The sequence below is a fragment of the Micropterus dolomieu genome, linkage group LG09, assembly GCF_021292245.1.
Source record: "Micropterus dolomieu isolate WLL.071019.BEF.003 ecotype Adirondacks linkage group LG09, ASM2129224v1, whole genome shotgun sequence".
Taxonomy (NCBI): Eukaryota; Metazoa; Chordata; class Actinopteri; order Centrarchiformes; family Centrarchidae; genus Micropterus; species Micropterus dolomieu.
The window spans coordinates 27,006,891-27,033,954 of NC_060158.1; the positions used below are offsets into that span (position 1 = coordinate 27,006,891).

General features: G+C 38.3%; 1 protein-coding gene across 10 annotated transcripts in view; it reads right to left on the reverse strand.

Moving 5' to 3' along the window:
- Positions 1-917: 917 nt before the first annotated feature.
- thrb (thyroid hormone receptor beta) overlaps positions 918-27,064 on the reverse strand; it is a 98,970-nt gene continuing 72,823 nt past the window's right edge. For 5 of the 10 annotated variants that reach the window (XM_046058032.1, XM_046058033.1, XM_046058029.1 and 2 more), the window contains 9 exons: positions 24,115-24,187; positions 22,831-22,881; positions 12,392-12,492; positions 12,143-12,290; positions 10,966-11,171; positions 9,797-9,883; positions 9,169-9,315; positions 8,822-9,080; positions 918-8,012 (listed from right to left, as the gene is read on the reverse strand). In XM_046058032.1, coding sequence (XP_045913988.1) covers positions 7,771-8,012; positions 8,822-9,080; positions 9,169-9,315; positions 9,797-9,883; positions 10,966-11,171; positions 12,143-12,290; positions 12,392-12,492; positions 22,831-22,881; positions 24,115-24,121 — 1,248 coding nt within the window. In that variant the 5' untranslated portion in view covers positions 24,122-24,187 and the 3' untranslated portion in view covers positions 918-7,770. Of the gene's footprint in view, positions 8,013-8,821; positions 9,081-9,168; positions 9,316-9,796; positions 9,884-10,965; positions 11,172-12,142; positions 12,291-12,391; positions 12,493-13,742; positions 14,988-22,830; positions 22,882-24,114; positions 24,188-27,064 lie in introns of those variants that run through there. The other 5 variants (XM_046058034.1, XM_046058035.1, XM_046058036.1 and 2 more) reach the window with 4 other exon arrangements.

Here is a 27,064-nt window from a genome sequence, read left to right on the forward strand (position 1 = left end):
TTCCTCTATTGAAATACAGGATAAAAATGTCCTCTCACATATACAGATCTTATTATTTACATCTCCAATATTATGTAAATTTCCACAAAGTAAAATGATAAACAGTCAAATGTTTAATGAAGACAATATTCAGATGGTTGGCAAATTTGGTTCAAAGTACCTAATAATGTCCTCCCTGAGACACGGAAGAAAAAATTGTTTTACATTTTGATTTCTTTTACATAAAATTCCAGTAATTGAGATGTAAGAACATATCACAAAGATTTTTTTTTCCTTAAAAATATATTTCATTTATGTTTTAACACATGTCCTTTGTAGGGGACATTTGACACAAAAAAAGACATTATAAGCCATCAATTTGGTATTGATAAGAACTCATTTGCTACCCATTAACAGTTTTCTTATTTAAAACAATATAAAACCAATATAACACATATTTCATCAAGAAAAATTCATATTCAATTTTAAGAAACCCTTTAAAAAAAAAAAAAAATTATTACATTTTACTACCATTGGTATTTTCATCCTGTATTCAAAAGAGGTTAATTGTTACTTTCACGCTATTCCACTGATTAACCAAGAAACATAGCAATGTAGGAAGGTTAGGTAAACCAACAAACACTTTGACTGAAGCTAATTGAGGCCTTTTGATTGACCTTATTTAAATTAGTAGAGCTTCTATATCAGCCGACCATTGTTCAGTGTTGAGAAGGAGTCTTTTAAAAATACATTTTGAAAGTAAGCATTTGAAAACATCAGGCAGAACATTCTCATCCTGAGCCAAAAAAAGTCAAGCTGATGAACAACTTAAGATGTATGGAAGACAATCATGGCCCAAATAAATAAATAAATACATGCAGAAAAACAAGGGTAAGATCACTTAATATTAAAATGCAACCAAAAAAGCACAAAACAAATTCTCTCAAAACCATCTTTATTCTGAAGAGCCAGTTCACATTAGCTGCAATCATCATCAATCATTTCCTCTTGAGGTCTTCCATGCTCATGTCAAAGCTGAACAATGGATTACCGGATAATGTCTCCAGTAAAATGCGGACTGCAAGACAGCAAATTTGGAACAACATTTTTCTCATCTTCTGTTTTGCTGCCACAGATTTACTCCTACACTTTACACACTTTATCTCCCTTTCTCTGTGACGGTTTTCCAGTACGTTTTGAACTGATGAGTTGAACAAGAAGACACTCAAACACACAAGGAGAGAAATCTGTGTTAACTGTGGATGACTCTGATGCTGGTTATACTGACCAAGACGTTTTCCTTGAATGTGTAGCTGTGCTGCTTTGTATTGACAGTGAATCCCAGCTACAGTAATAATTGATGTCAATTGTAGAACTAATGCACTAATTTAAGATTATGATTATGTCTTGCTCATAGTTCTTTTACAGAGATGTGGACATAGATTTGAGAGCAAGATATTGTATTTTTTTTTAACACTATGCAAAAACAATTTCATGTTCATATTATGCTAACATCCGTAAAAAAAAAATCTGCAGTCTGAAAATATACATCCTTTTTCCTTTGTACTGTAAAATAGCTTTTCTATGGTGCAACTCTTTTTATTGGTTTGTAACTGAGTAACCTTAAGAGTAACAACTCGCGGGAGAGATAACAGCGTACTGGCACCTCTTCAGGAACAGTAAACATTTTCTGAACCAGCAGTCAGCATTGACTATGTTTACATGCACCAACAGCTCTGTGCATATGATAATTCAAGTAAGTGGGTGACGTGTAAAAATCCTACCTATTCTTACAGCCATTTACTCCACTTCATACATACCCTACAAAAAAACACATTCATATCATAGACTAAGAAAAGTTAAGATTTGTAATGCTTACTATAATTAGTATTTTAATGTAATTTGCTGAAGAAAAATGTTTGAGCTTCTTCTTCTTTTTTTTTTTTCTTTTTTTTAACTCAAAGCTACACTGATTATTAATTTTAAATTAACAATGATGTAATGTGAAGAGGTCACTTCTAGTTGCTAGAGCAAAGCTCTTCAGCTCTATGGAGCATTTAATCATCTTTCAGCTCATTGTTTTGGTGTTATGGCCCACAACTGAACTGTTTCAGTTATGTCTCAATATTCTTATCATCTCCTTTACTGGCCAACTGTACACTACCTGCCCTCCAGCAAACAGCACACAGAAAAAGTTAGCTGCTAGCTTGTGAACACAATGAAGCATTTACAGTAGCAGCTAAAGAGCCAAATATTTTTCTCAGAAGTTGTTGAAAAAACAACACTGAGACTGAGTGAATATTACATTTACATTCATTATGTCAGCAGAAACAACTCCAGATTAATACTAGCTCCACATCTGCAGGTGTGTACATAGGCAATAATTTGCTAACATGTTAGCCATATTACCTTTATAAGGCCATAATTTGTGTGTAATTGTGTGTTCTGCAATCAAATATCCAACTAAAGCGGATTATTGCAGCTTTGACATTACTGTAAATCATTTTGGTTAATTACTTTTACAGAAAAAAAACTACCTTGTTTGAGCTAACAATCCATTCTTTTTAAATATCAAATGACGTGCCAGTTCCTAATGAGATTAAGCGGAAATGTCATGACTAAGGGATACTGCTGTAATGTCTAGATTATCACCCTGTTTGGATTTAAAGATTTTTGTAGTTAAGTTAATCTTTTTTTGGTTTTGTTTTGCACACGATGTTGTTAGTGACTTAGTGTGCATTAAGGGAAATAACCATGCTGCAAACTGTCCAGTTACTCGGGCACAGAAAACTTTTAGAACGCAATCCCAAAACATATCTTTAAAAAATTTTGAAGTAGAACCTGTGACCTACCTGAAAGACCATTAGCCTTGTCAGTTCATACTTTCTCATAGACTAGGAGAAACCCGGGGCTGGCTGCACAGGTAGACTTATATGATATGACAGTCACATTTAGACTGTCAAAATTCTTCAGTTTCATGAAACCATCTCATGATATTTAAACATAGGTTCAGATTTTGTTGAAGTCTATCTTAATTTTATACTCACTGCCCATTAGCAGGGAAGGGTTAGCTCCTGGCTGCAACTTCGTTGAAGGGAACGGTTGAAAATATTTCACAAACTTTGATCTGCAACAGCTAAAACAAAGCTAAAGAAAAGAAGGCGCACTGGAAAGATGTCATAAATTGTTCTAAATATACCTGGTGGTGGGTTGGGGGTTAAAAGATGGAGGATAATGCAGAGTTAATGGTTAGTAACTAGCTGGTGACGAAAACCTAATTTCTAGCAGATAAAGTGTCAAATATTTCCCTCAGGAGTTGGTGGACACCAAACTAGAGCTAAAAGGAAAGTGGAAATTGGACTTATATATTTTTTTATTATATATATATTTATCAGTTGGACACAAACACAACTTCAATTGAATGCTAATGCTGCTCTGTTTCTGCTTGATGTGCAAATAGCAAACTGTTTGCTAACACGTTAGCCTTAACAACATTATATAGTGAACATTATATAGTGAAATGACAAGGGTGTGTGTCCGTCAGCTTGTTGTAGAGTTTTGCCCCATAGTGGCAAAAATAAATAAATACAAAATCAAATAATGTAGCTATGAAATTACTTAATTTTTATTTTGTACAGATGGCTTAACTATCATTGTGGCCATTTCTCTGTGAAGGGACCAAGAAATATTTACAGAAACTCAGAAACTTTACTTGCATGTCGATTTAAGGAATGTGTTCCAGTTTTGGTTCCTGGGCCATAGATTGCGCCCTCCAAAAGTCCCTGCTCCTGAGGTAGTATGTACGAATGGTCCAGCAGCTATCAGGGTGGAGCTAAAGTACCGATGTCACTGACTGCTCAAGCACAGGCTTTAAAACTGCTACAGCGTGTGTAAAGCTTTCATTTAGACTGCAAGCAAGCAAGCATTAGCAGTTATTGCTAGTATATTGGGGCTTAGAATGAGATTTTCTTTCGATGCTGTTGATATTTAAACCAAGTTATGCAGCCGAATTCCTGAGACTAGTCTGCAAGTTTTAAAAAAGAGGTAAGAGAGAGCAATTTGATGTTTGAATGCGGTTCCGCACTAAAGTAGAACATCAGTCATGCAACAGTAAATTACAAAAGACGACCAAGATGAAAGTGTTGTAATCTCACTGCATGTTTTAATGTTTTTTAGGTGTAATTTGCTAAAGTCATTTGCTGTTCTGATCTTTACCATTCTTCAGATGCAATGAAAATGCAAACACAAATGCACCAAAGGGACTTTTAGGTCCACATATAGTTCCTGAGTTTAGTTGCTGGGACTGTTTGGTTGAAAAGGGCCAGAGCAGAATTAAGACTGGCCTAACTCTAAATAGATCGTAGATCTGTCTAACATATGCATGTTTGTGCAACCAGCCCCTGGTTGGGTCATTTCACTTTCTTTTTCCAACTTTTGTTCATCTTGTCACACATTATTTTAGGTCAATATATTTATCATGCACAAACAAAAGTGAGCATAACTAATGGGACATCCTTTTGATTTTTTCTGTATTTTTTTCTACCATGACTACTCCGTTAACTGGTTCATTAATGGCACCAGGCAGGCCCAGTGACAGGGTATCAAAGGCTCCCGCAAACGACTTAACATGAAGATAACCTGAACAGGACCGTGGACAACAGGGGTGCATGTAAACGTGGCCAATGTTACTTTTCCAAATGGCTCTGGCTCAGCACGGCCCAGCTCTACATGTCAACCGGGCCGCCTTAGCCGGGGTGCCTATCCCCCCTTCTCTCTCCCTCTGATTGTCTGTGCATTTATTTTGAGTCTGTACAGTTTGCGAGGTGTGTGTGTGAGGTCCGGGTCATTCAAACACTGCAGCAAGTCTATTGCTTTGATAAAAGGCATCACTTCACAGAAAAACAAAACAAAACACAAGCTGCTTTGAGGAGTAGTGTGAAGCTTGAAAAAGCGAGATATACAAAGCAAAATGTTTGTCACATTGCAAACGACAATACAATAGAGAGGCTTTAAGAACAACAACAAAAAAAAGAACATACCGGCTAAAATAAAAGAAAGGAAAGAGCGCTACGTTTTCACAATATCACCAGCTTTCTCAGTGTACCATGCTGATGATGAATCATACTGTGTTTAGGCCAGCCAGTGTTCACTTGGCCTCCAAATCCCACCAGTTGGTCACAGTGGTGGGGTCTGACCCATATCTTATCGAGGCACATATATATATGCATATATGTGCATGTGTACAGTATGTGTACAGGTATACTGTATGTACTGTATATGTGCATGTTTGTGTGTTAGTGTATATGCATGCCATCATAAGGGTGGTGGGCTGTTACACAAACAGATAATGTCTGCAATAACAATACAGTTCAATCAGCCATTTCCCCAACCCACCTTAGCACCATGACGTCACTGTTTTAACATACAGTCTCCCTTTTTAGGGAGTTATAAAAAACAAAACAAATAAACAAATGGTTGAAATCACTGTATGTGGGACTAGTGAGGCAACATAGGCCGAGATGAAACACTTAAAACTCATAATGGTTGTATTGTAAATGTAGAAGCTGCTATAACGTGGACTAAAACACGAGTCAGCTGCATGCACTAACTAACATTAACCAGTCAAGTCTTGGTAGCGCTATGAAAGTCCAGCAGGGACTTAATGAGGAGGGCATCATTCACTTGGTTTTGGCACAGCATGTGGCATCGTTACACAAAAACGAGTACTGTATGATTGTCTTTTCCTGACATCAGTGTCATTATGTGCTTTAGTTAGTTCTGACCAGTCTCTGGCAATGATGAGCAATCTTGTTTTAATGCTACTGCAGCGTTCCCTTCAGTGTCAGAAGTGTGAATAACCAGCGGGTAGGTTAGAATTATAACCACTGTGTTTCCACAGGCAAAGACATGGACACAGATACAGAATTTTTTTTTTTGTTTTTTTTAAACACAGAGTATTAGGGCCATGGAAGAACAGAGATTTGTCCCCTGCAATACGTCTGCTATTCCAAATGCTTGCTTAAGATAAATAATGCACTGTTTATACGCCTGAACTTGGAAAGGCAGATGAATGGCAACTAACAATTAATTCGTTAATTGATTATTCTCTTGATCATTGAATCGTTTATTTTAAAAATTGTAACAATATACTGAAAAATGGCCAACACAATTTCCCAAGTGTTAAGATGAACAATTAATCCATTCTCAAAACAGTGACAGATTATTTTTCTGTCGATCAACTTATCGATCTATCGTTGCAGCTCCGCATTTGTTATGAAATAAGCCCTAAACAATCTGTTTCATTAGAGGTTGGGTAGGAGCTCTGTAAACCAAAAAACGTTCGGTGAAAGGTAATACAAATGTGTCACATACGTTCGCCATAGACAGTCAATATCTCTTTGATCAGCAAATAATGAACAGATTTTTGAATGGAGTTTGGTTTGATGTTCTCTTCAGACAAGAACAAACACTATGTGGAAGGGAAAAGAAATGTGATTTAGTTCAATTAATGTGCAGATTTTGCTTGCATATTTCTGACTTGCGTGTCATATAAACATTCTCTACAGATGCTTTTGTCCAAAGCGACTCACAACTCATACATTTCCAAGATAAATCTTAGAAACATCCCCTTTCATTATATGAATAAAATGTGTTCTTCTTCAGTAATGGCCCTAATATGCTGTTGTAGGTAAACAGCCAATGTTGTCCATGTTATTTAGCAATGTTTGCTAGGTAGTTAGCGGAGCACTTTAGCAACTGTCAGTGAACCTTTTAATTTAATGACTCCATGTGTAGCTACCACAAAGGTAAGTATTGGGTAGAACTATGCTTGTATACAACACTGAAAAAAGTACTTGTCCGTGTGTTTTGAGGATTAGAAAAACAGTTTAACAATATTGTTGTTTAGTGTTAACAGTGTGCGCTGCCGTGTAGATGTGACATCAAATAATGGTGTCTCAGAAAAGTTAATTGCTGGAAAATCTTGCCCAGGTTTCTCGCTCGGACTTCTGCCGTGAGTTGCTGTTCAGCTGCAAAATTCAGATTTTTCCGACATCTCTGGAACGCAGCATTCCGACTTAACGTTGTGACGTGTGGCTACCCAAAGCCTTATGAAGGCCTGTGAGCTGCTGTCCATTAGAATGAGTGCTGCTGTTAATGGGTCACAGTTTGATGAAGTTCAGACACTCACCACATGGATGACCTGACTACATGACAGTTAATGTCCTGTACGTATTAACTGACAAATGGGTCCGATAAAATCGAGCAGGTGGGGGAACGGCTAACGGGTGACTAACAATGTCTTGTGTTATGTATCAGGTGAGCAGCCATTTTGAATTTTTTAACATAAAGGAAGGAAAATACAACATTTGCACGGTCACAAGTGTTGATAAAATCACTATTATGCCACCTGTACAATCATCAACACAAAAATAACCTATAGTAAAATCCGAGGTGAGAGGTTATATCCACAACAATAACAACAAAACAACCCCCCCCCCCAAAAAAAACCAAAACAACAAAATGCTATTCACATGTACCCGCACTGTAAGGAATGGTTCCATCCAAAACTATACCAGAGAGCTACTCCTAAACTATGGAATGAAGTGACACTCAGTAGTGCTAATACAAAGTTCATTGTGACGGGCCTTCTGCTGGTTCCACCTCTGAGACCTCCAGGGTGCCCAGGCGCTGACGTATGCGCTCACACACATACATACATGTGCGTGCGTACACACACACACACACACACACACACACACACACACACATACATACAATAAAATCCATTGGTCAGTCCTCGAAGACCTCCAGGAAGAGAGGAGGGAATAGCTCGGTGGGACACTCCACTTTCATGTGAAGGAATCGGCTGGCGTGGCAGGCGCCGATCATGCGCAGGTCCGTCACCTTCATTAGCAGCTTGGGCCAGAAATGTGCCACTTTGTGTTTGCGGTAGTTGATGTAATGTTCAAAGGCCAGCAGGAACTCCTCTTGGCAGCGTTCAATTTTCTCCACACTACTCAGGCCCGGCCGATCTGATAAACAAGAAGACAAGAGACAATTATTTTAGTGTGAGGAAACAGTAGTGAGAGAACCCTGATATGTCATTCCTATTTATTTTTTAATGAAAATAATTTCTACTGAATTACAGGAAAACTATGCTTTATTACAACCTGGATTTTCTTTTTATAGCACAGTTACGATAACCAAATACTCTAAATGCTATTATCCCGACATTCAGTGGAATGTTTCATTTCAGAAGCTTTTCTGGTATAAATGGCAAATACTTACAAGTTAATATTGTAACGTTTCCAGTAAAAATGGTCAACTTAGATAATAATTATAGCACAAAGTATCTACTTTGCAGAAATATTGGTAACACCACAACAGATAATGGTATTGATTAAACCCTAGTGGCTACTGTGTGTCAGACAACAAGACAGATGGGCAGGTTATCCCCATGGCATGTCTACATGTAGAACACACAGCAGAACAGTATTGATCTTCAATGAGATGCAGAGCGTCACACAAAGAAATGGTGGCGGAGCCAAAACCAAGCTAGCACGACAAAGCTCCTCTGAATGATTAATCGATTAAACTCTAGTTTGATATGGATTTCATGTCAGAATAATACTGTACAAGAGAGAACAAAGCATTATTAAAGAAATAACATGGCTTTTGAGACAGCAGGACAAGTGCCCTTTGTGATTTATGGAGGGAGCCTGATTTGTGTGGACACTCCCATAATGAAATATTGCTTTACTGGTCCATAAAATTAACGCTTTTGACTGTTTCCCTAAAAATATATATTCTTGTCCACAAGTGACAAGTTCTTGTCAATTACCAGATGAAAGCAGGATGACTGCCTGTAGGAGAGCCACCTCAGAGTCATCCAAGTTAAAGGAGGACAGCGACACACCAAGGTCAAAGATGGCGTCTGAGACTACGCCCAAGCCTCCATTCTTAAGCTGACCCCGCGTAACCGCCATCTCGCCGTTGAGCGTGAGGGTCTCACTCTCTGGATCATAGCGCACAGCAGCTCGCAGTGACATGATCTCCATGCAACAGCCTTTCAACAGGATGATCTGGTCTTCACAAGGCAGCTGATTAGAATGAGAAGCCAGACGGAGCATTATGAACTCTATTCTCTATCTCCATTTTATGAAACTTTGTTAAATAAGCAGCACTTACCTCACAAAACATAGGCAATTTTTTGGCAAAGTCCACCACTCGGGTTATGGCAGGGGTGATAATTTTTGTAAACTGTGTGAAGGCTTCTATATCCACTTTGTTCCCTTCCGGTGTATTGACCATGGACGCTTGACCAATATCCTCAGGCTGAAACGACAAAGACAGATGGCTCAGTGTCTGAACAGTCTCCACCTTAAAATACAAAATTAAAACAGCATGTCAAAAGGTTTATCAATTGTTCGTCTTGTCTACAAAATATATTTGATATACCTAATATGGTAGCTGAAATGGAGTTGTAAGATTTTATTAAGTTCTAGCTTTGTATGAAAGAGGAAGCCCATTACACAACGGCCTAACGCAAAATGGATTTGAACTTACTGCTGTATGTGAAACTAATATGGTAGTGAATTGTTGAAGCGGAGTTATCGTCATCACGCAGGTTTGACATATGAATGTGGTGAAACGGAGTTGTGAACGGGCACTGCACTAGGGCATGTAAATCACTGCTAATCAATATATTCATAGTAAGACTGTACCGTCAAAACTGATATTGGTGATAAAACTACACACTGTCTCAGACACAAATTGAAAGGCAGTACACCAGTTTAAATACATATTTGTGTCTTACCTTAGTTTCCTTCACCCCTGCTGCACTCTGGTCAGAAGTATAGAATAAATTACATGTTATTTCATTAAGAAGCATAGCTTCCTCGACCTGTTGGATAATCAACAGGAATCGTGAAGTTTCAATGAAGAACCCGTGTCAAGCCAACTAAAAAGAAAACAAGTTAAAACTGAGGACAGATGAAAGAGTGCAGATAGAAAACAGGTGAGGACAGAAATCCAAGATGGTTTTCTATGGTGAGATTCAGGCTCAGGACCACGACTTCAAACAGGTCCTCAGAAACACTTAAACTACTATAGACGACGCTGAAATTTTGATTGTGATGAAGGGACGACTTCAAATGTTTTTCTAAGGTGTGAACACTACTTTACAGTACAGTTGGGCTTAAAACCGTGATGAAAGCGCAAAAGTAGTGAAATAGATTCCGCTGTATTCGTGTTAAGTGACGCATGTCAATTTACTTTCCTGGAAAATGTAATTTCACTTCTCCAGACGTCTCAGAATTTCACAATATTCCGCAAATTCCACAACAAATGAGAACCGTGGATAGAAACCCCCCCTCTCCTTAACACAAATCTGCTACTCTTCCACGCCGAGTATAAAGACGTTTTATGCCTTGAAGAGTGTTCTTTCTGATCGTGCCATAGAAACCCAGGATAAAGTCAACAGTTGAGACAGACTATCAATCTGGACAGAGCAATTAGAATTTACAGAAAAGAAAAAGAAAATTAGTCAAAAACAGGGTGAGGTGTGAAATCAAAAGCTACAAACAGAAAAAGAGAAAAATGAAACAGCACGAAAAAAGCAAGTTATTAGTATTAGCGATTAAAGATCATTGCTTGGTAAGACACAAAACAGACAAGAATAAGAATGTGCCATTATAAATTAGTGCTGCTGCGTTGAGGAACACACTTTTCTCCATCGTCCAGCTAATTCTCCCCACTCTACAAGGAGATACAAAAAAACACATGGACATATTAACACAGGGAACAGTGGAACAGTGGTTGTGGCGGAAGAGACACGGGTGTGATATGGAAGGGGTCTGTGAGGGGCGGAGGGAGGGGAGGGAGGGGAGGGGGGATGTGGGGTGGGGTGGATTGGATAAAGCAGGGTAATCAATACCATAAAGGCTGTGGTGAGGAGGGAGGGAGGGAGGGAGGAGGGTGTCTCACCAGGAATTTCCGCTTCTGCTTCCAGTGGTTGCCCTGCGCGTTCGTGGCCATGTGGGCCTCAGTCACCATACGGATGAGGTCCCACTCCTCCTGGGTGGGCTCCAGTCGGTCCCACACAGTTTTCTGCAGTTCCTCCTTCCGACGGCGCTCCCGGTTCTCCTCGATTAGTTTCCGCTTGGCCAGCCTTTTGCTGTTGTCCAATACCACTGGGGGGGTGCAAAAGAAGAAAAAGGGAGAGACAATGAGTGGACAGCAATGAGGAGGAGGGGAAATATAGTTAACAATACAGGGCAATGCTGCCTAAATAAAAAAAATATATAAATTACATAACATTACAAACACAAGAAAATGACATTCAAGTTAGGTGACACTTTACTTGAAGTGCTTCTCTTGAAGCAAATATAATATTGTAAATACATTGTAAGTGCACGAGAATTACTGTATACTCAGTGAACGATACAATGGACAGAATATTCACAAGTAGCTCTTTATCCGATGTTTAAATAGTTGTATTCCTGAGGTTCTTGACCAGTGACTTTGATTTTTGTGTGTTGCCTCACAACCCTCCTGATCTTACGCTTCAATTGATACTCCACCCACTCACTGCAGGCTTGAAAGCTAGCTGTAATTAGCTAATTAATAAATGTCGTTCTTTATGACAAAAGAGCAGCTGTAGTGAGAGAAACTTAGAACACACTGCACTGGTGCACAATTCACATTTCCACTGTTTTGCATTAAGACTGTAACCGCTGATTATATTCATGATAGCAGTGTTGATGGACCAGTGGATAAGACACATGCCTTTGGTGTGAGAGATGGTTCAATCCCCCACTGTGACACATGCACCATTGTGTCCTCTGAGCAAGACGAAGAGGCGTGCGACCTCTGATATATACCAAAACCCAAAGATATTCAGTTTACTGTCATACAAAGAAAAGCATCACATCCTTGAATTTGACAAGCTGGACCCAGGTTGAATGAAATAATTCATTGATAATTGTTTCCGCTTTTAGTACTGTGTGCACGGTATAATATTTTTCCCAAATGTTGGCTAAATATGTGGTGGAAATGTCAAAAGACACATCTGCGGCCAGGGCAGGTTGACCCATTAAACACATCAACAGAAACAAACAAGCAAGACAAGCAGCAGACACAACATGAGGCCTGTGATACTCACAGTCGGTCGCCATTCCCACTGCAATGCACTTCTTGAAGCGACATTCCTGGCACTGGTTTCTGGTCACTTTGTCGATGACGCATTTCGCCTCATACTTACAGGCGTAGGTAGGGTTGAGATTCTTCTGGATCGTCCGCCTGAAGAAACCCTAGAGAGCAGACAGGCACGTGTTCAGAAATGCCTTGAAAAAATGCCTTGAATTGGCTGCAAAGAACAAACAAACAAACAAACAAGACTCGCTGGTTTTACCTTGCAACCTTCACAGGTAATGCACCGATAGTGATAGCCTGTGGCTTTGTCCCCGCATACTACACATAGCTCATCCTTGTCCAGGTAACTTGGAATGTACCCTGAAGATAAAACCAAATAGTTAAAGTTAGATTTTGTTGGATTTGTAGTCAGAACTATTTTTCATGACTGCTGGGGATTCATTCACCTGGGACACATGTTTACAACTGGATTTTAGTTCTTGTTGAGCTCAAATTAACTGCTAAGTTAAGAGGTCATTTAAACAATAATATCCCATTTTGATATTGTTTTCATTTTTATATAATGTACTTTTTATGTAGGGAAAAAGTGAAACTGAATTGGCACAATCGAGTGGGGATCAATGAGAAGGCTAACAAGTCGATTATTTACTGTATGTACAGTAAATCAACGTTCCTTGTGGCAATTTGTGTCGATTCGTAACATCTAGATGCGGACTGCCGACTAAATGCTGTTGCTTTGATAAGTCACACAGGGAGATTTAAAATTAGGCTGACTCTTGTATGGCCGACCGTCCGACACCTAATATTCGATTAGCACCGGCTTCCACGTATAGCGCTATGGCTTCTAGGTAACTAGTTAACACCTGGCCCAATTTTGGGATTGAGCTTAATGAGTTCAGGAGGTAGAGCGGGTTGCCTGTAAATCGGAAGGTCGGCGGTCCAATCCCCCGGCTCCTCCACGCTGCGTGTCGCAGTGTCCTTGGGCAAGATACTGAACCCTGAATAACCCCTGGTGGCTGTTCCGCCAGTGTATGAATGTGTGTGAATGTTAGTTTGTGTTGCACAGTGTGTGAATGGTGAATGCGATGTAGTGTAAAAGCGCTTTGAGTGGTTGCCGGTCGTAAAGACTAGAAAGGCGCTACACAAATACAGAGCATTTACATTCAGTGCTTTGACCTCAGGCAGACTCCAGGACCGGAGGTTAAACTGACTGATCTATACCTTTTTAGTGTTATTAGGGTTGTTTGTTAAGAAAGCAATCAGCCTTCTGTTGCCTCACCATCAATCAATAAGGAACCCCCGCCCGCCTTAGTCAGACACACAGCATCAGATGCACCAAGTCCTGCTCACAGACCTGCCACCACATGACGCCTTAAGTCTTGGATTTACGCTTATCAGACTTAATTCGAAAATCCCAGACATCATTGATTCATTGATCAAGGAGGAGTCATCGCTAATTACAAAAAATAACAATGAAAACCGTTAGAAATACACACACTCCAGAGAGACAACCACAAAACAACAGAAATAATTTCATCAGTCAATTCGAAATGAAGCTAGCATGAGTACATGCAGCAATTCTGCCCACCCAAAAATACAATCCCAAATACCTTTCTTGTGCGCCCCCTGCATCCACTGCAGGTGTGAGAAGTCAGGTTTGATCTCAGGGAAATATTCAGGCTGATGGTGGAAATGACTAAGAGGGATCTCCATGCTGCAAAACTCACTCGTAAAAACCGGAGGGCCACCAGCGTATAAGCAAGAGTTGAGCTGGCTGGGAGGCCAAGCCTGCTCCATGCAGGGCAGATGGTGCAGCGGCTGGGTTTCACAGTGTCCATACCCGAGTCCCTCACCTGGGTACTTGCAGTCCTCCCCATCGCCCTGCACCATGTAGCCTCCCACCCCAGCGTGAGGCATCTCATACATGTGTGGTATGCAGTAGTTCATCATGGAGAGCCGCAGCAGAGCACCACAAAAAGTTCTGGGTCAACTCCAAGAACTATTTGTTCTCAAAAAAATAAAAAAAATAAAATCAGGTCTAAGAAAGAGTATAAAGCCACGTGAATGTGGCAATTAGAAGTTTCCTGTCCTGAAATAAACTTCATAGAGGTTGACCCTACGCAGACGCCCAAGCGTTTTATCCACCCAATCCACAGACCACAGACTACACCTTAGCAACTGCCCCCCCTGCCACCACCCGGTCGAATTGAGAAGCAGAGATTTATGACGACGTAGAGCTCTAATCTTACACTCCACAAATCCTTGACGTGCCGCAGACAGTGGCGATGTCACAGATTAAGACCTTACGTGTTGCACCTACAGTAAATACATCTAATTTCCACCGAATGGAAAATCTAAAGAAAGCGATAAAAAGGTTCAAAGAAAACGTTTTAACACTTTAAAAGCCTTTTAAAAGCCATATAAGAATTAATAGTCGTCTTAAGCTTGACACCCTTTCTAACCCCAGTAACCTTTAACTTGTGTATTAACCCCCTTACTTATCCTGTGGTCTATTTTAAATAGAAACCGCAAATAAGTTTGCTAAAGTCAGAGCCATTTAATTGTTCACACCAACTACTAGGTGATTGCTATGACACTAAGGTTTAGACTTTGAGAAGGGTTTGTGTTTCACATAACCCTCACCTTTCACTATTAAGACTGTAACCTGTATTCTGTGTATTTATAGTATGACACATAACAGTATTTTAATGTGGGACTTACTGAGAATAAACTAATTAACCATTTTTTAAAGAACAATAACCAAAATAAGACTTGACTTAAACTTCATTTAGATTAACCTACTGGGCAAATCTAATTTAGAGAATAAAATATATTTTGAATTATGTACATTGTTTGTGAGATTAATATATACAGGTTGCAGGTATACATCTAAATGTACACGCCAAATAAGTAATTACATTCAATTGTATTTTTAATTAAAATAAGATAAATAAAACAATACTAACTAAGAAAGGTCTACGTCTTTTTTAAAATTAAAATATACTTAAGTAATGGGCTGGAAACTTGTCTGCCTAAAAAAAGAACAGCTGTAAATCGCAAAATCAATATTGTTTCCCCACAATGTCAGACACGCGAGCGACACACTGAGCGATGCACTGCGTGAACTTCAGTTAATACACCTATAATCTAAGAGACTGACTGTACTCAGCCATATTGATCAGGTTTCATGTTCAATGAAGATGGGATAAGCCTTGCAGCAAGGATGTATGTATCTGTTACTTGACCCCATTATAAAACAACATATTGTGGTGCTTAGAGGGCTGACTGTAAACATTCTATAGAATAATGCATCCAGTCTGCTGAATGTGATGTTATTAATGTGTGTGGTTACTTTCACTTTTCATTTGTATAAATACTTTCTCTTGAGTTCCAAAATCTAATGAGCACAGTAATTACAAGTTTTATAAGATGCCATGTAAATTAGAGTATATTATAATTTAGTTGGATATGTTCAGTAGCATTGAGAAAACTCCAAACTGATTACAGATGACCAACAACTAAAACTATTACAAACTATAACTATGTATTTCCAGCAGAAGTTTCATGTGATGCCCAGTTAAGAATGATATTATCAAGTTTTAATGGAGTTTAATGAGTTAATACTAATAATACCAAGTGTCTGTGGTCAATTGTGAATCTAAATAACCATTGCTCATTTCTTTTGTTTCTGCAATTTCCTCTTAAGCTTCTTTTAGAGACATTTTGGGTAAGATCTGATCACACAGATGCCGTTTTTCTTAAGATTAAGATTTGTCTTAAGATTACCAAATACCAGAAAACAGAACATCTTGTTGGTTAATGGGTCACAGAGGTGGGCCCGAAACATGGAGACATGTGAATGCGTGAACACATGGCGAAGTCTGAGTAAAGATGCCGTTTTGGCTCTAAACTCCCTGCTGCTTGAACTTATCTGAACTCTCTGAATCACAGCCAGCCTGCTCGCTCTGCCATCACATCTTTCAAAAAAGACACGATCAATACTGTTGGAGTACAGGATTATGAAGAAATAGGGATAATCAGTGCTCCTACGGATTTGACCACAAAAGGTGAAATATTTTTAAAAGATTTGTTTTCTGTTTAATATGGTTTATAAATTCAGTGGTGGTATTACCCAACTCAGCTATGCTCTATCACTCTGTCTGCAGTGTTCAAACTGACGGTGTCTGAGATCTCACATAAGACTGAAGGGTAAGTTAGGGTTTAGCCTGTGGAAGGCCACAGCTTTTCATTCATAAAATGCATTTTTTTCTCTTTCCCCCACTGCACTGTATTTCCTAAAAAAAAGTAAAACTTTAAAACATGCCAAAGCAAGCCCAGAGTTTTGTACCACAGTCTTCAGCAGGCAACTGAATATGATCGTCATTAAATCTTTTTATGTGTACTAAAAAAATTTTTTGGGTAGTTTATGTCTCCGCTTAACGGCAGTCTCTTAATCATTTGCCATCAGTTCTTTTAAAAACTCTAGTTACTGGGATTACAAGGAGTAATACAAATGTATTTCCGCTTGTTATAAATTAAGAACAAAATGATCCTGTAATTTTACTGTACTGTATTTTCACATGCCCTTAATAATGTACAATCAGCATCTAATAAGTTGGACTGCATATGATTAAAAACACATGACTTGTACGGTCTCCCTACAGTTCTGAAAAATACAAACAGTGGTAAACCCTGAACATTTCAGTAAAGATTAAATAAATAAAACTTTAAAATAAAAAATAAAAATCTGTATTTTTGTGTACTTTGTATCTTGAACTGCCTATTTAGTTAATGAGCATTGGTGCTGATACTCTTGTAATGCCGGTGGAAAACCTGAGCCTGACAAAGCGATTATGTGTCCAGATATAATATGACACTTAAAGCGACTAAACATGTCATCCGACTCACGCTGAAGTGCCAACTCTGAGTGTGAAGCATTGGCTTTTAAATCTCATTAGTTGTGCACCACAAGATGATCTGCATGACAACAGTGTAATTGCGCTCTGTGGATGCATGCATGTCCTACACAAATAGGCTGAGACGGGACTGACACCTCTGTTAAAACTCACAGTAATCAAATCACACAGTCACAATGTAAAAGAAAAAATAAAAACACAATCACCTATTGAGGGGCCTACTATTTAAACCCACAGGTTTTTTGTTAACTATTGCTCAAAAAGAGAAATCACTTGCTCCTATGTTGCTGACAGCTTGCTCATTCAGGTCATATAAACAATGTGATGGAATTTGATTGACTTGATAGTGCTACATCTTTGTTTGTTGAGTGAAATTGTTTTTCATGAGATTAAATCCAACCACAAACAAACTGCACCACATTTCACCGGCTCTTCGTCAGTATGTTGTGACCTTACAAAGGCAATATTGCCAGATTGACTGCCATTTTACTTGAGAGTTGTTCACATGCTGTCGGTAATTATCAGTTTACAGGATAATGCTAACAGTTTGCACACTTAGCAGCTCATATGTAAGTCATTTACATACTCGGTCAGTTTCACTCAAAAATACTGTTTGAATTGAATTGTAATTGAATTTTCTTTTTAACATGATCCCACACAACAAAATTACCCAATCCCTGTTGAGAACACAATCTGGGTTCTAATGTGCATGAGCGCACTATAGTGAATCTCGGGATTACTTTAGCAAACTGTTTCATTACTAAAGCAAATGAGAATTGACAAAAACAACACAGTGAATGTGTTTAATCACAATTTAAGGAAGTCATTATGTGTAAAAATAATGTTCAATTTATTTAGCTTTAGTTCAATAACATTAGTACTGTTGTGTCGGGTGAAAATGATTTATTAATTTTTATATTTTAATTTTCACAAAATGGGCCAAGAGAAATTCCAATTTCAAATACAATTTGTACTAAAAAATACCAATTTTTAAAAATTTTAATATGGAGTGCATATTACCAACTGATTCATTTTGGAATTGTGCCTACAGTATGAATAACTGAATTGTAATTTAAAAAAAAAAAATCAAGAATGACTAGTCATATTATAATTTAAGATATCTAACATTTCATTTAATTATAAAAGCTTTTTGGTTTTTGGTTCTTATCTTGAGAACTTCTAAACTGTCAATCACACCAAACACAAATTCTGTCCTTAATAGTAATAGTAATTTCAAGTCATACTAATTCATTTGGTATGGTTGTAAATGTATTTAGATAGTCAAAATGTTTAATGTATTTTATGAAAAGTTATCTATCCTTGAATGGACTTATGGGTAGTTACAATGAAGTTACACTTACAATTAACACTATATTTACAGATTAATTATATACCGCAGATATAAAAAGCGGATATTTCCACTTGTAATAATTCAATTATTTGTAAAGAAAACAGTGGATATAATTATATTTAATCTATGTACATATCTAGATATGTTGAATTACAATTCTCACTACAGCAGATTTCAGATTTCACGAAGGGAAGTGCATGTTAAATACTATACTCATATGGGTTAAAAGTTTGTTAATTAATATATAATAGGAAGTTCAATAGAAATCAGTGGGATTACATTGTTAGATTTTAAGCGGTCTGCTCTTTGACAACACAGTAAAAAAAAACAATATAAAAAGAAATTGAGCAACATTTGTAACTTGTATTGTTGTGAACTTGTTCTTTATATGATAACTAATTAGTGACCTTTACATTGCACTAGCATTGCGTACTAGTGGTGGTTTTGTTTTTCAGTTTGTCTTCAAGGCAATCCTTCATTCGTCTCTGTTGAGCTCACATTAGCCTCCCTGTGATCGCCAAGAGTCTTACAATGTTCCATTAGAGACCTGAAGTCTGTTATTGTTGTTTATTGGACCCAATCTTTGGCGACCCCTTAATCGTAATTTGTACTTCGTTAAAAACAGGTCAACCAGCCTCTATACGTTAAACACAGGTAGACGCGGAACATTAAAGTCATTAAGACTCAAAATACAAAGTTTTTATCCGTCATATGCCCATAAAATATGTGCAGTGTCATGCATGGTGGCATGTTCTTGAGGCTGTGCTGTGTGACTAATTAGAATAAGAGTAAAAATAAGGATTAGAAAAAGATACCAAATTCTAACATTAAAAAAAACATGTAATATAAGTATTCATATGCTGAATTTATATTGGGTGTATGTGCGATATTTTATCAAGTGATACACTAAATTGTTTCACATGTTAAAACTTTTTTTATTATAAAAGTGCTGCAATAATGACTGTATTATAGTTGTTACATTTTTGCTACATTTTGGAGTATGCACTCATGGAGATCTGGAATTATGCTGTGGACAACTAGGCCATAATAAATGATCAATGTTTAATTTATATAATCTGGCTGAATGAAGAGGTATAAAGGCTTAACATGGGATTACTGACCCCATTAATGTAATAAGTGTGAGTTTGTGACAAGTAGATGTGATCACCATGCAGCAGCTGGTAAGAGACAGGCTCTATGAGGCAAATCTGCTTGCAAAGAGGGCTTGATACCAGTTTAACTTTTTGATGAGGTGATGTCCTTGCCATGGACTAATCTTGTTTGGAGTTTCTTAAACGACTCTCGACGAACTGTTAAGCATTCTTCAGACAGAGTTTAACGCCTGCCTACTGACTCAATCTGTTGTCTGAGCGGACAGAATTAATGCTAACAGAAAGAAGATACTGTTTTAAATAAATTCAGGTAAAACAAAGTATTTATGAATTAAAAATTCTAATTACATATACACATGTATTCATTTCTTACATTTTTGATTCAGGTATTGAGCAAGGTATTTATTATTATTAGTGTTCATTTAATGATTCATTTGTGTGTTTTAATATTTTCCTTTGACATAATGTAAAGCTTGTTTACAGCTTATATTACATTCATCTGCATGTTAAGCTGTGGAGCTTGATTCAAGATTACTATATATGTCTTTTAATATGATGGTACAAATGTTTACATTATTATAAGACCACAATGCATCACTTTACATGTACATAAAAACAAACATTTTAAAATAATGCAATTCACAATACATTTCAGACAATTTAAATATTTCTTTACTTACCCCAATTGTCATTGTTATCAGTTGCATAGTTCTCTCTTTAAGCTTGCTCTAATGAAAACGTGCTGGAATAGTATGTCCGGAAGAAAGTTTCACACTTCTTCGTGCCAAGTACGTATAAAAACACAAAGGAAAACTAATGTCTTGTCTCCAGCAGATGACTCCAGGTAATTCCTGACAAACGTCTAAAGTAAACAACACGGCCTTTCTATTTTAGATGGTACTACTTTACAATAATCTCTCCCTGCCTTGCAAAAAGGAACAGTTTCTCTGTCGATGGCAGCTCAGCACAGTGGCCCTGCCGTGGGGTTTTGCACAGATATATTCCCTCCTTGATTGATTACTTTAGGTCTTGGGGGTTCAAAGCCGGTCACGAACACTTTCTGGATGTGAGCTATCTCTTATACCGCGGGCCCTTAATTGACACGATGCCCTAAGCCAGATGTCCCCGGCTACTCGGTGTTACCTGAGGAGGGCACATTAGTTGGTCAACCTTTCCCCTTAAAGTTCAAGGTAAGCTCAGGGGAACAACAGAAGGCGTCCTCCATAAAGGTTAAAGGTTGAGAGGATTATCCAGCAATTCAGAATGAATGAATCTATTTCAGACACTGCTCTTCATTTATTTAAATACTTTTACTCCTTCTCCTTGATTGCTAGGGTAAGAGTTACATAAAAAGTGACCTCTCAAAGAAAATATCATTAGTCTTCAAAGATCCTCAGGCATCATGAGTCACCCACAGGTCACCGTTAGCGCGTGAAGACATCTGTGACACTGAAACTTAAGCTTGTTAGACTGCTGATCAGGACGTCTTTATACCAACGCCTTCCAAAACATATAAATTTATTGTATAAATAAACACTTCTTGCAACCCTCTAAACTCAACAAACATGACCTATAAAATGTGAATTGGGGCAATTTAAACGATGCTGAGACAATTCTAAAAGAAATCCTTTCATGTGAGGACCTGAAATAATTCAAGTCTCTTCACAGCAGCACAGGGCTGTATGAGAAGGTCATATGAAGCAACACTGACTGAAGGGTCCTTGAATGCAACAGCAATCAGTGCAGAGTATAAAAAAGCTGCCAGGTATGATGGAAATTTTGTCTGAGAGACTGTGTGTGTGTGTGTGTGCTGCATTTCATTTAAAATGTCTCTGTGTTTGACACTGTACAATAGTCACATGAAAAGCTCTGTAGGGACTTTTAGTGATAGTGGTGGAAACAGACAGGAAGGAGGAAGATGAAAGTCTCCACTGCATGCTTACAGACCCACTAGAGATTGGTTTTTAAAGATCGCTTAATCTTCCTTCAACATATCAGTGTATGTTTACGACATATTACAGCCAGGATTGTCCTTCCCAAACGAACAGATTTATGCCATGTTTGGATTAAGGTTTGCCGCATCTTTTATTTTGTTAATTTAATAGTTGAAAGTGATGAGGACGTCTTTGTGTGCTCATAGCTCCTACATATGTGAGCATCAGAGACATTTTTATTGTTAATGTCTCCAGTTTTTCTTTTTTATTTATGTCAGTGATCTCATTATGTTAACTAGTATAATGAAAAAGATAATTTTTAACAGAAATTTCAGAAAAGCTTTAACATATGGATCCTTTATTTTGTAATTCTTTCCTATCCTGGAAAGAACAGACAGTTGTGAGACTCTTATTGAAGATAGGCCTACTATGATTTTCTTTAAAGAACTGCTCGTTTTCATTCAAAGTACACTTTAATTTATTATTGGACTTTATTCTATACGTTGAACTGTATGCTTGCATGTAGGCAAATTTGACATATTGCATGTTGAACTGAGCTGTTTTGCGCTGACTAAAATAGTTTTTTAACCTGGTATTTAATTAATACGTATTCATTCTTAATTAATTGTACCAAATGAACTCAAATTTTTTTCTGTCTCTATTTCACATATTATTAGTGGCAAATTATACATGTTCCCTTACAGGAAATTTCTTACAAATTCGTTAGGAACTTACAGACCCGTAAAATAAAATGTTACTGTGGAACTACAGTTTAAGGACAACCCTCTGTTTATTAGTTATATTATCACAACATTCTTAATTATACTACTGTAAGTTTAATTGCTCAGGAAGACAACATTCATATAACTTAATAACATGATTTGGATTTATTTTGCGTTTATTTGCAGGTCTTTATATTATCATACCAACCAGGATAACAGCATCTTAGCTTAAGCTTAGCTCCACTACCATAGGTAACATGAACACAATCAAAAGAAAAGACGCTGTCTCTGCCTGCAGCTATTCTGCTTTGTTGCTACACAAATCTTATATTTCAATAATATTGCAGTAAAACATTCCCCTGGAAGTTGGTTAATGGTTTGGGTAATGGATTATGATTTTTGTTGGAGGGAGAAAGCCCCAAATGTGAACGCAACACATTTTACAAGAGTGCTTACCTGAGTTACCAGCTCTAAACAGAATCAATCATGTCATTCAGGGCCTTTCACAACATTTAAAGCAAAATCTGAAGGCGGTTAACATCTGAAGCAGCTCCTCCATTTTTTTTTTTGTGAAAAACTCAAAATCTTTAAGGAGTGCTCCAAAGCTCACCCAGACTGACAGAGAAGAGGAAAAGCAGAACTGAGAGGGAGGATAAATATTACCATTTTGAATGGCCTCATCTTTCCAGCGGGGGGAGCATTTTTCTGCTGGCTCTAAAATAGATGGGAGAGTCACTTTTAAAAAAGCTCCTTGCTCAGTGAAACAGGTGAGAGAGGCAGACTGACGCTCCTCTGCTTTCCACATCAAATCAAAGGAATCAACAATCAGGTGCTAATAAAACAAAATCCTTAACAGCAGCATCAGAAACATCACTTTATCACAGCATGTTGTTGTTGGTCTGGTGTTACAGTGAGCGAGGAGATCAGGTTCGTTTTCCTCATGTGATACATGTAAGCTCGCATCTGTTCACTATGCCGAGATTGATAGCATATGTGGCGGGCCAGCGAGGTCACCAGGCCCGGCTAAATCCACACGTGATGGCCAATTTGCCCTGTACACTATACTATCTGTGCTGACGAAGTGGCAAAGAGTTACTGTTCAAACTATGGGACAGCCATGGACGCTAGGCCATGGACAGCTGTTATCTCATTGGTTGTGCACAGAAAGGTCAAAGTCAAGCTTAAAAGTTCACTCTAGGCCTAGACAACAGCTGTCCAGCCACTAGCTTGTTTTAGGGCTTTTGACCATACTGCATGATGTCCATCAGCATACTGAGTTTTTCCTCAGTTGTGATGGAGCAGTAAATGTTCAAACTTCATCGATTCTAAGCGCCTGGAGAACTCATTCATGTGGCCTTAAAAGGAGCGCTTAGCAGTTCACTGTAGACCTTGGAAACAGCAGGTGACAAAACAATCTCAAGGTCCAAAAGGTCAAAGTTGAAACTGACTGAATTTTGAGCACAGCACTGAGGTGTGCAATCTAAGCCTAAGGCTTCACTGCTGCAAGGTTAGGCCTCTTCTCTCTCTCCATAAAAAGACGCCGGCGCGAAGGGATTCTGCCGCTGATCATGTGTAGAGGGTCTAATTAGAGTTCCAAGTGATTGTAATTGTCAGATTTGATGCTCCCAGACTCAAGTTTGAAAAATAAAAAAAACACAAAATGATACGTTGCTGGTTTAGACCTGATATGTTCGTACTTCAGTTAAGAATTTTAGTGTGCCATGATTGTCTACTTGTTGACAAGAATATAAATCAGGGGAAACGTGAATAAAGGTCAAATTGAGATTTCGTGAATATTGGCTTAAATATCTGCTATCAGCAACTTTAAAATACAGCAAATTTAAAGCATAGTTACACTACATTTTTACACTATAAATCTTATTTAGAACACACCTGGGGCTGTCGGGCTGCGAGTGTGTGGTGGGGCAATCAGGCCAGACATCTTACCTGACATACTGCTGGGGTTCAAGGCCAAGACGTCATCCTCAGAGCCTCCTCAGACATCTGGGTACCTACCTAGCTGAACACAGAGCCAAGACACCATCAATCACTACATGTATTACTCATATAGTAGCTATCAACACTTCAGTCTGTTCTTAAAAGGGGGTATTTTTTGCTGAAAGCTTGTTCCATCCCTGCATTTTAACAATAAAACTTGTGTGCTTACTACTACTCAAGTGCCACTAATTTGATGTAATCAGCCTCTTCAGCTTGATAAAACAGGTTGAACGAGGTGTTTGCATATCAGGGGACATATTAAAAGAGGGAAGAATTGCTGTGGTGTCAGATTATCAAAGGGAATATTGCACATGACCTGTCCAGATTATGGCCGTGACATTTTGCCGCCGTATACGGTGACATCTAGTGGTCAGACATGACAAATCACTTTACACACCCACTCAACAATGTCTGAGGTGTTGATTGCAGACTTTTTATTCTCGAGGTGTGGTTGTTTTTACTCTTATCACATATCCACTGTGATAATAAAGGAGAAAACAGATTAAAGGATAGAATGTCCAAAGGTGTTGCAGAATCACGCGATCTGCTGCAGTTAATCTGAAATGCACACACACACACACACACACACATTCAGTGCTAGGGTTGCATAAATGAAGTACATCAGAGAAACTGAATGATAGGAAATTATGCATTTGCACATACACACAGAGTATGAACTCATGTTTGATTTTAATCTTGTCTTTGATCGTATTCAAGATACGATGATTACATGGATTCTAGAGAAACATGAAATCCATGTTTACATGATTCCAACATGTGATTGGAGGTGTGCTCTTTCTCATTTAGTTTAGAAAGGTTAGGGTGAACCCAATTGCCAATTTAGCGACAAATGTAGCCACTTGTTGGGCAGACATTAGCTGGCATTTAGCAGTGGAAGAAGGTAGCAAATTCACTTGACTGCACTCCAGTCCATAGGGGCTGGAGCCGATCCCTCTTTATAGTTTTGATCATTGTGATTATTTTGAATACACATTTTCACATTATATTAAGTTGCATATTATCATCAATAAAAAAACAATAGATTATATTTTTTGATATCCGCGAATTATTTGTGCAGGGAGTCAGTAAACCACACCACAGCCCTACCTCAGCCTCTCAGCGACTACTTTGTTTGCTTTTAAGTATAGTCGCTGCAACCTGTTTCACAGTTTTAAATACTGGATTTCACAAAGCTAGAAAATGTTCACAAAGATCCCAACCTAAACATGAGCAAATATGCGGTTCATGTTGTAAAGAAACCAGCCAGCACAGGTTAATCCTGGTTTAACTTTTTGGATTTGGCAACCTGGCTCCACTCAAATAAATGAGGAGGCTGCATTTTTTCATGCAGGGCTACGGTCAGTCTGAGAGACTGACCGTAGCCCTAACCCTGGGAGACAGGTCTGAAAGTTTTTACCTGTCATCCAGAAGCAAGTTGTATCTTCAAAAAGGTATTATTGTGATCCCGCAGATGTCTACTGTCTGGGCGGTTGGTTGCCCAAGAGCAAAACAGATTTCACATACAGTACATTCCAGCAGAGGGGAAGAGCTGAGCAGAGCGGTAGGGTATGATATGAGGAAACGTTGAATATATACGTTAGTTTTGCCTCAGGCAAACATTGTGTCATTCTGGAGAGGAAGCAGACCTCACACAAATACTTTGTACTAAACAATTACAGAAAATCATTGAGGAGGACTCCGAGTACCCGGTTATTAACATAATAACAAAATATGTATGTCTTATCATGGTCATCATATTGCATGGCAAGGTTGTGTTTCAGCAGATGGAACTGCTGCTGGAAGTGCCTGCCCTTCCTCTCAAAGTCACACGTGCTTGAGATACCTTTCAAGACACACCTTGCTAACAAATAAGAGCACCTCCACCCCGATTACACAAACATAGATCCCACAATGTTTGACTGTTCCTTTAAAATGTTGTTCCATTCTAAAAAAACTCTAGTCCATATACACAAATTTGAATTTGAATAATTAGAAAAACTGAAAGTCTATTTAGGCTAGCTCCAATGATTTTCCTGTCATTATCATGTCATTACCATCATGTCGAATCTAGTTGCAATAAGCACCATTTCATAAGCACCCAAAAAGCATTTAAACTATTACCAGTCTGCATACACAATCATTCAATCAAACCTTTTCAGACAAGACATTCCAATCATAGCTGCACAAAGGAACAAGTAAAAATGACCTATGTTGTGTTTATATTACACGACATACATCATGTCCCCGGCTGACCAAGCCTTTACCTGCCTTTACTGTGGCACAGGTGTAAGTATAAAGACGAGAATAAAATGTAATCGCAGCTTCTGATAAATCAACCATTAAAACAACCAACCACTAAGACTTCCATTTTGTAACCCAGCGTACATGCTGTTTCAAAAACTCACAGTCAACGAGCACAGAAAAAAAAAAAGGCAAATGCAAAAAGAAGGACAGTATTCATAATTCCTTTGCACTGGAAGAACAGCTGGCTCGCAAAGCATTAAAGAAAGCTCTGCTTCGGTTTGCTGCTTTTTACCCAAGAGAGCATTTAATATCCAGACAACAGCTGCTTCATCCATACAACAGGTTTCTGAAGCTCTAGTGAGGACATAGACAGGCAGAGAGATGGCCAAAGATTTTCTGGCTGGAACAAACATGAAGATAGATTGAAAATCAGTCAATGAATGGGCTGTAATGTACATACATAGGACGGTGGAGATGTTTGCAGGTCACAGTAGGACGCTGAGATAACGAGACATAACAGTTACTGAGCAAAGTGACACTCCTCATGGGGCCATTTTTATAAATAACCCCCTATCAGATTCCTATATCATGGACAGAGGCCGAGTCCATCGGCTGAGCAAGCAGACTGGAGGAAAACAGTTGGCTCAAAGATACT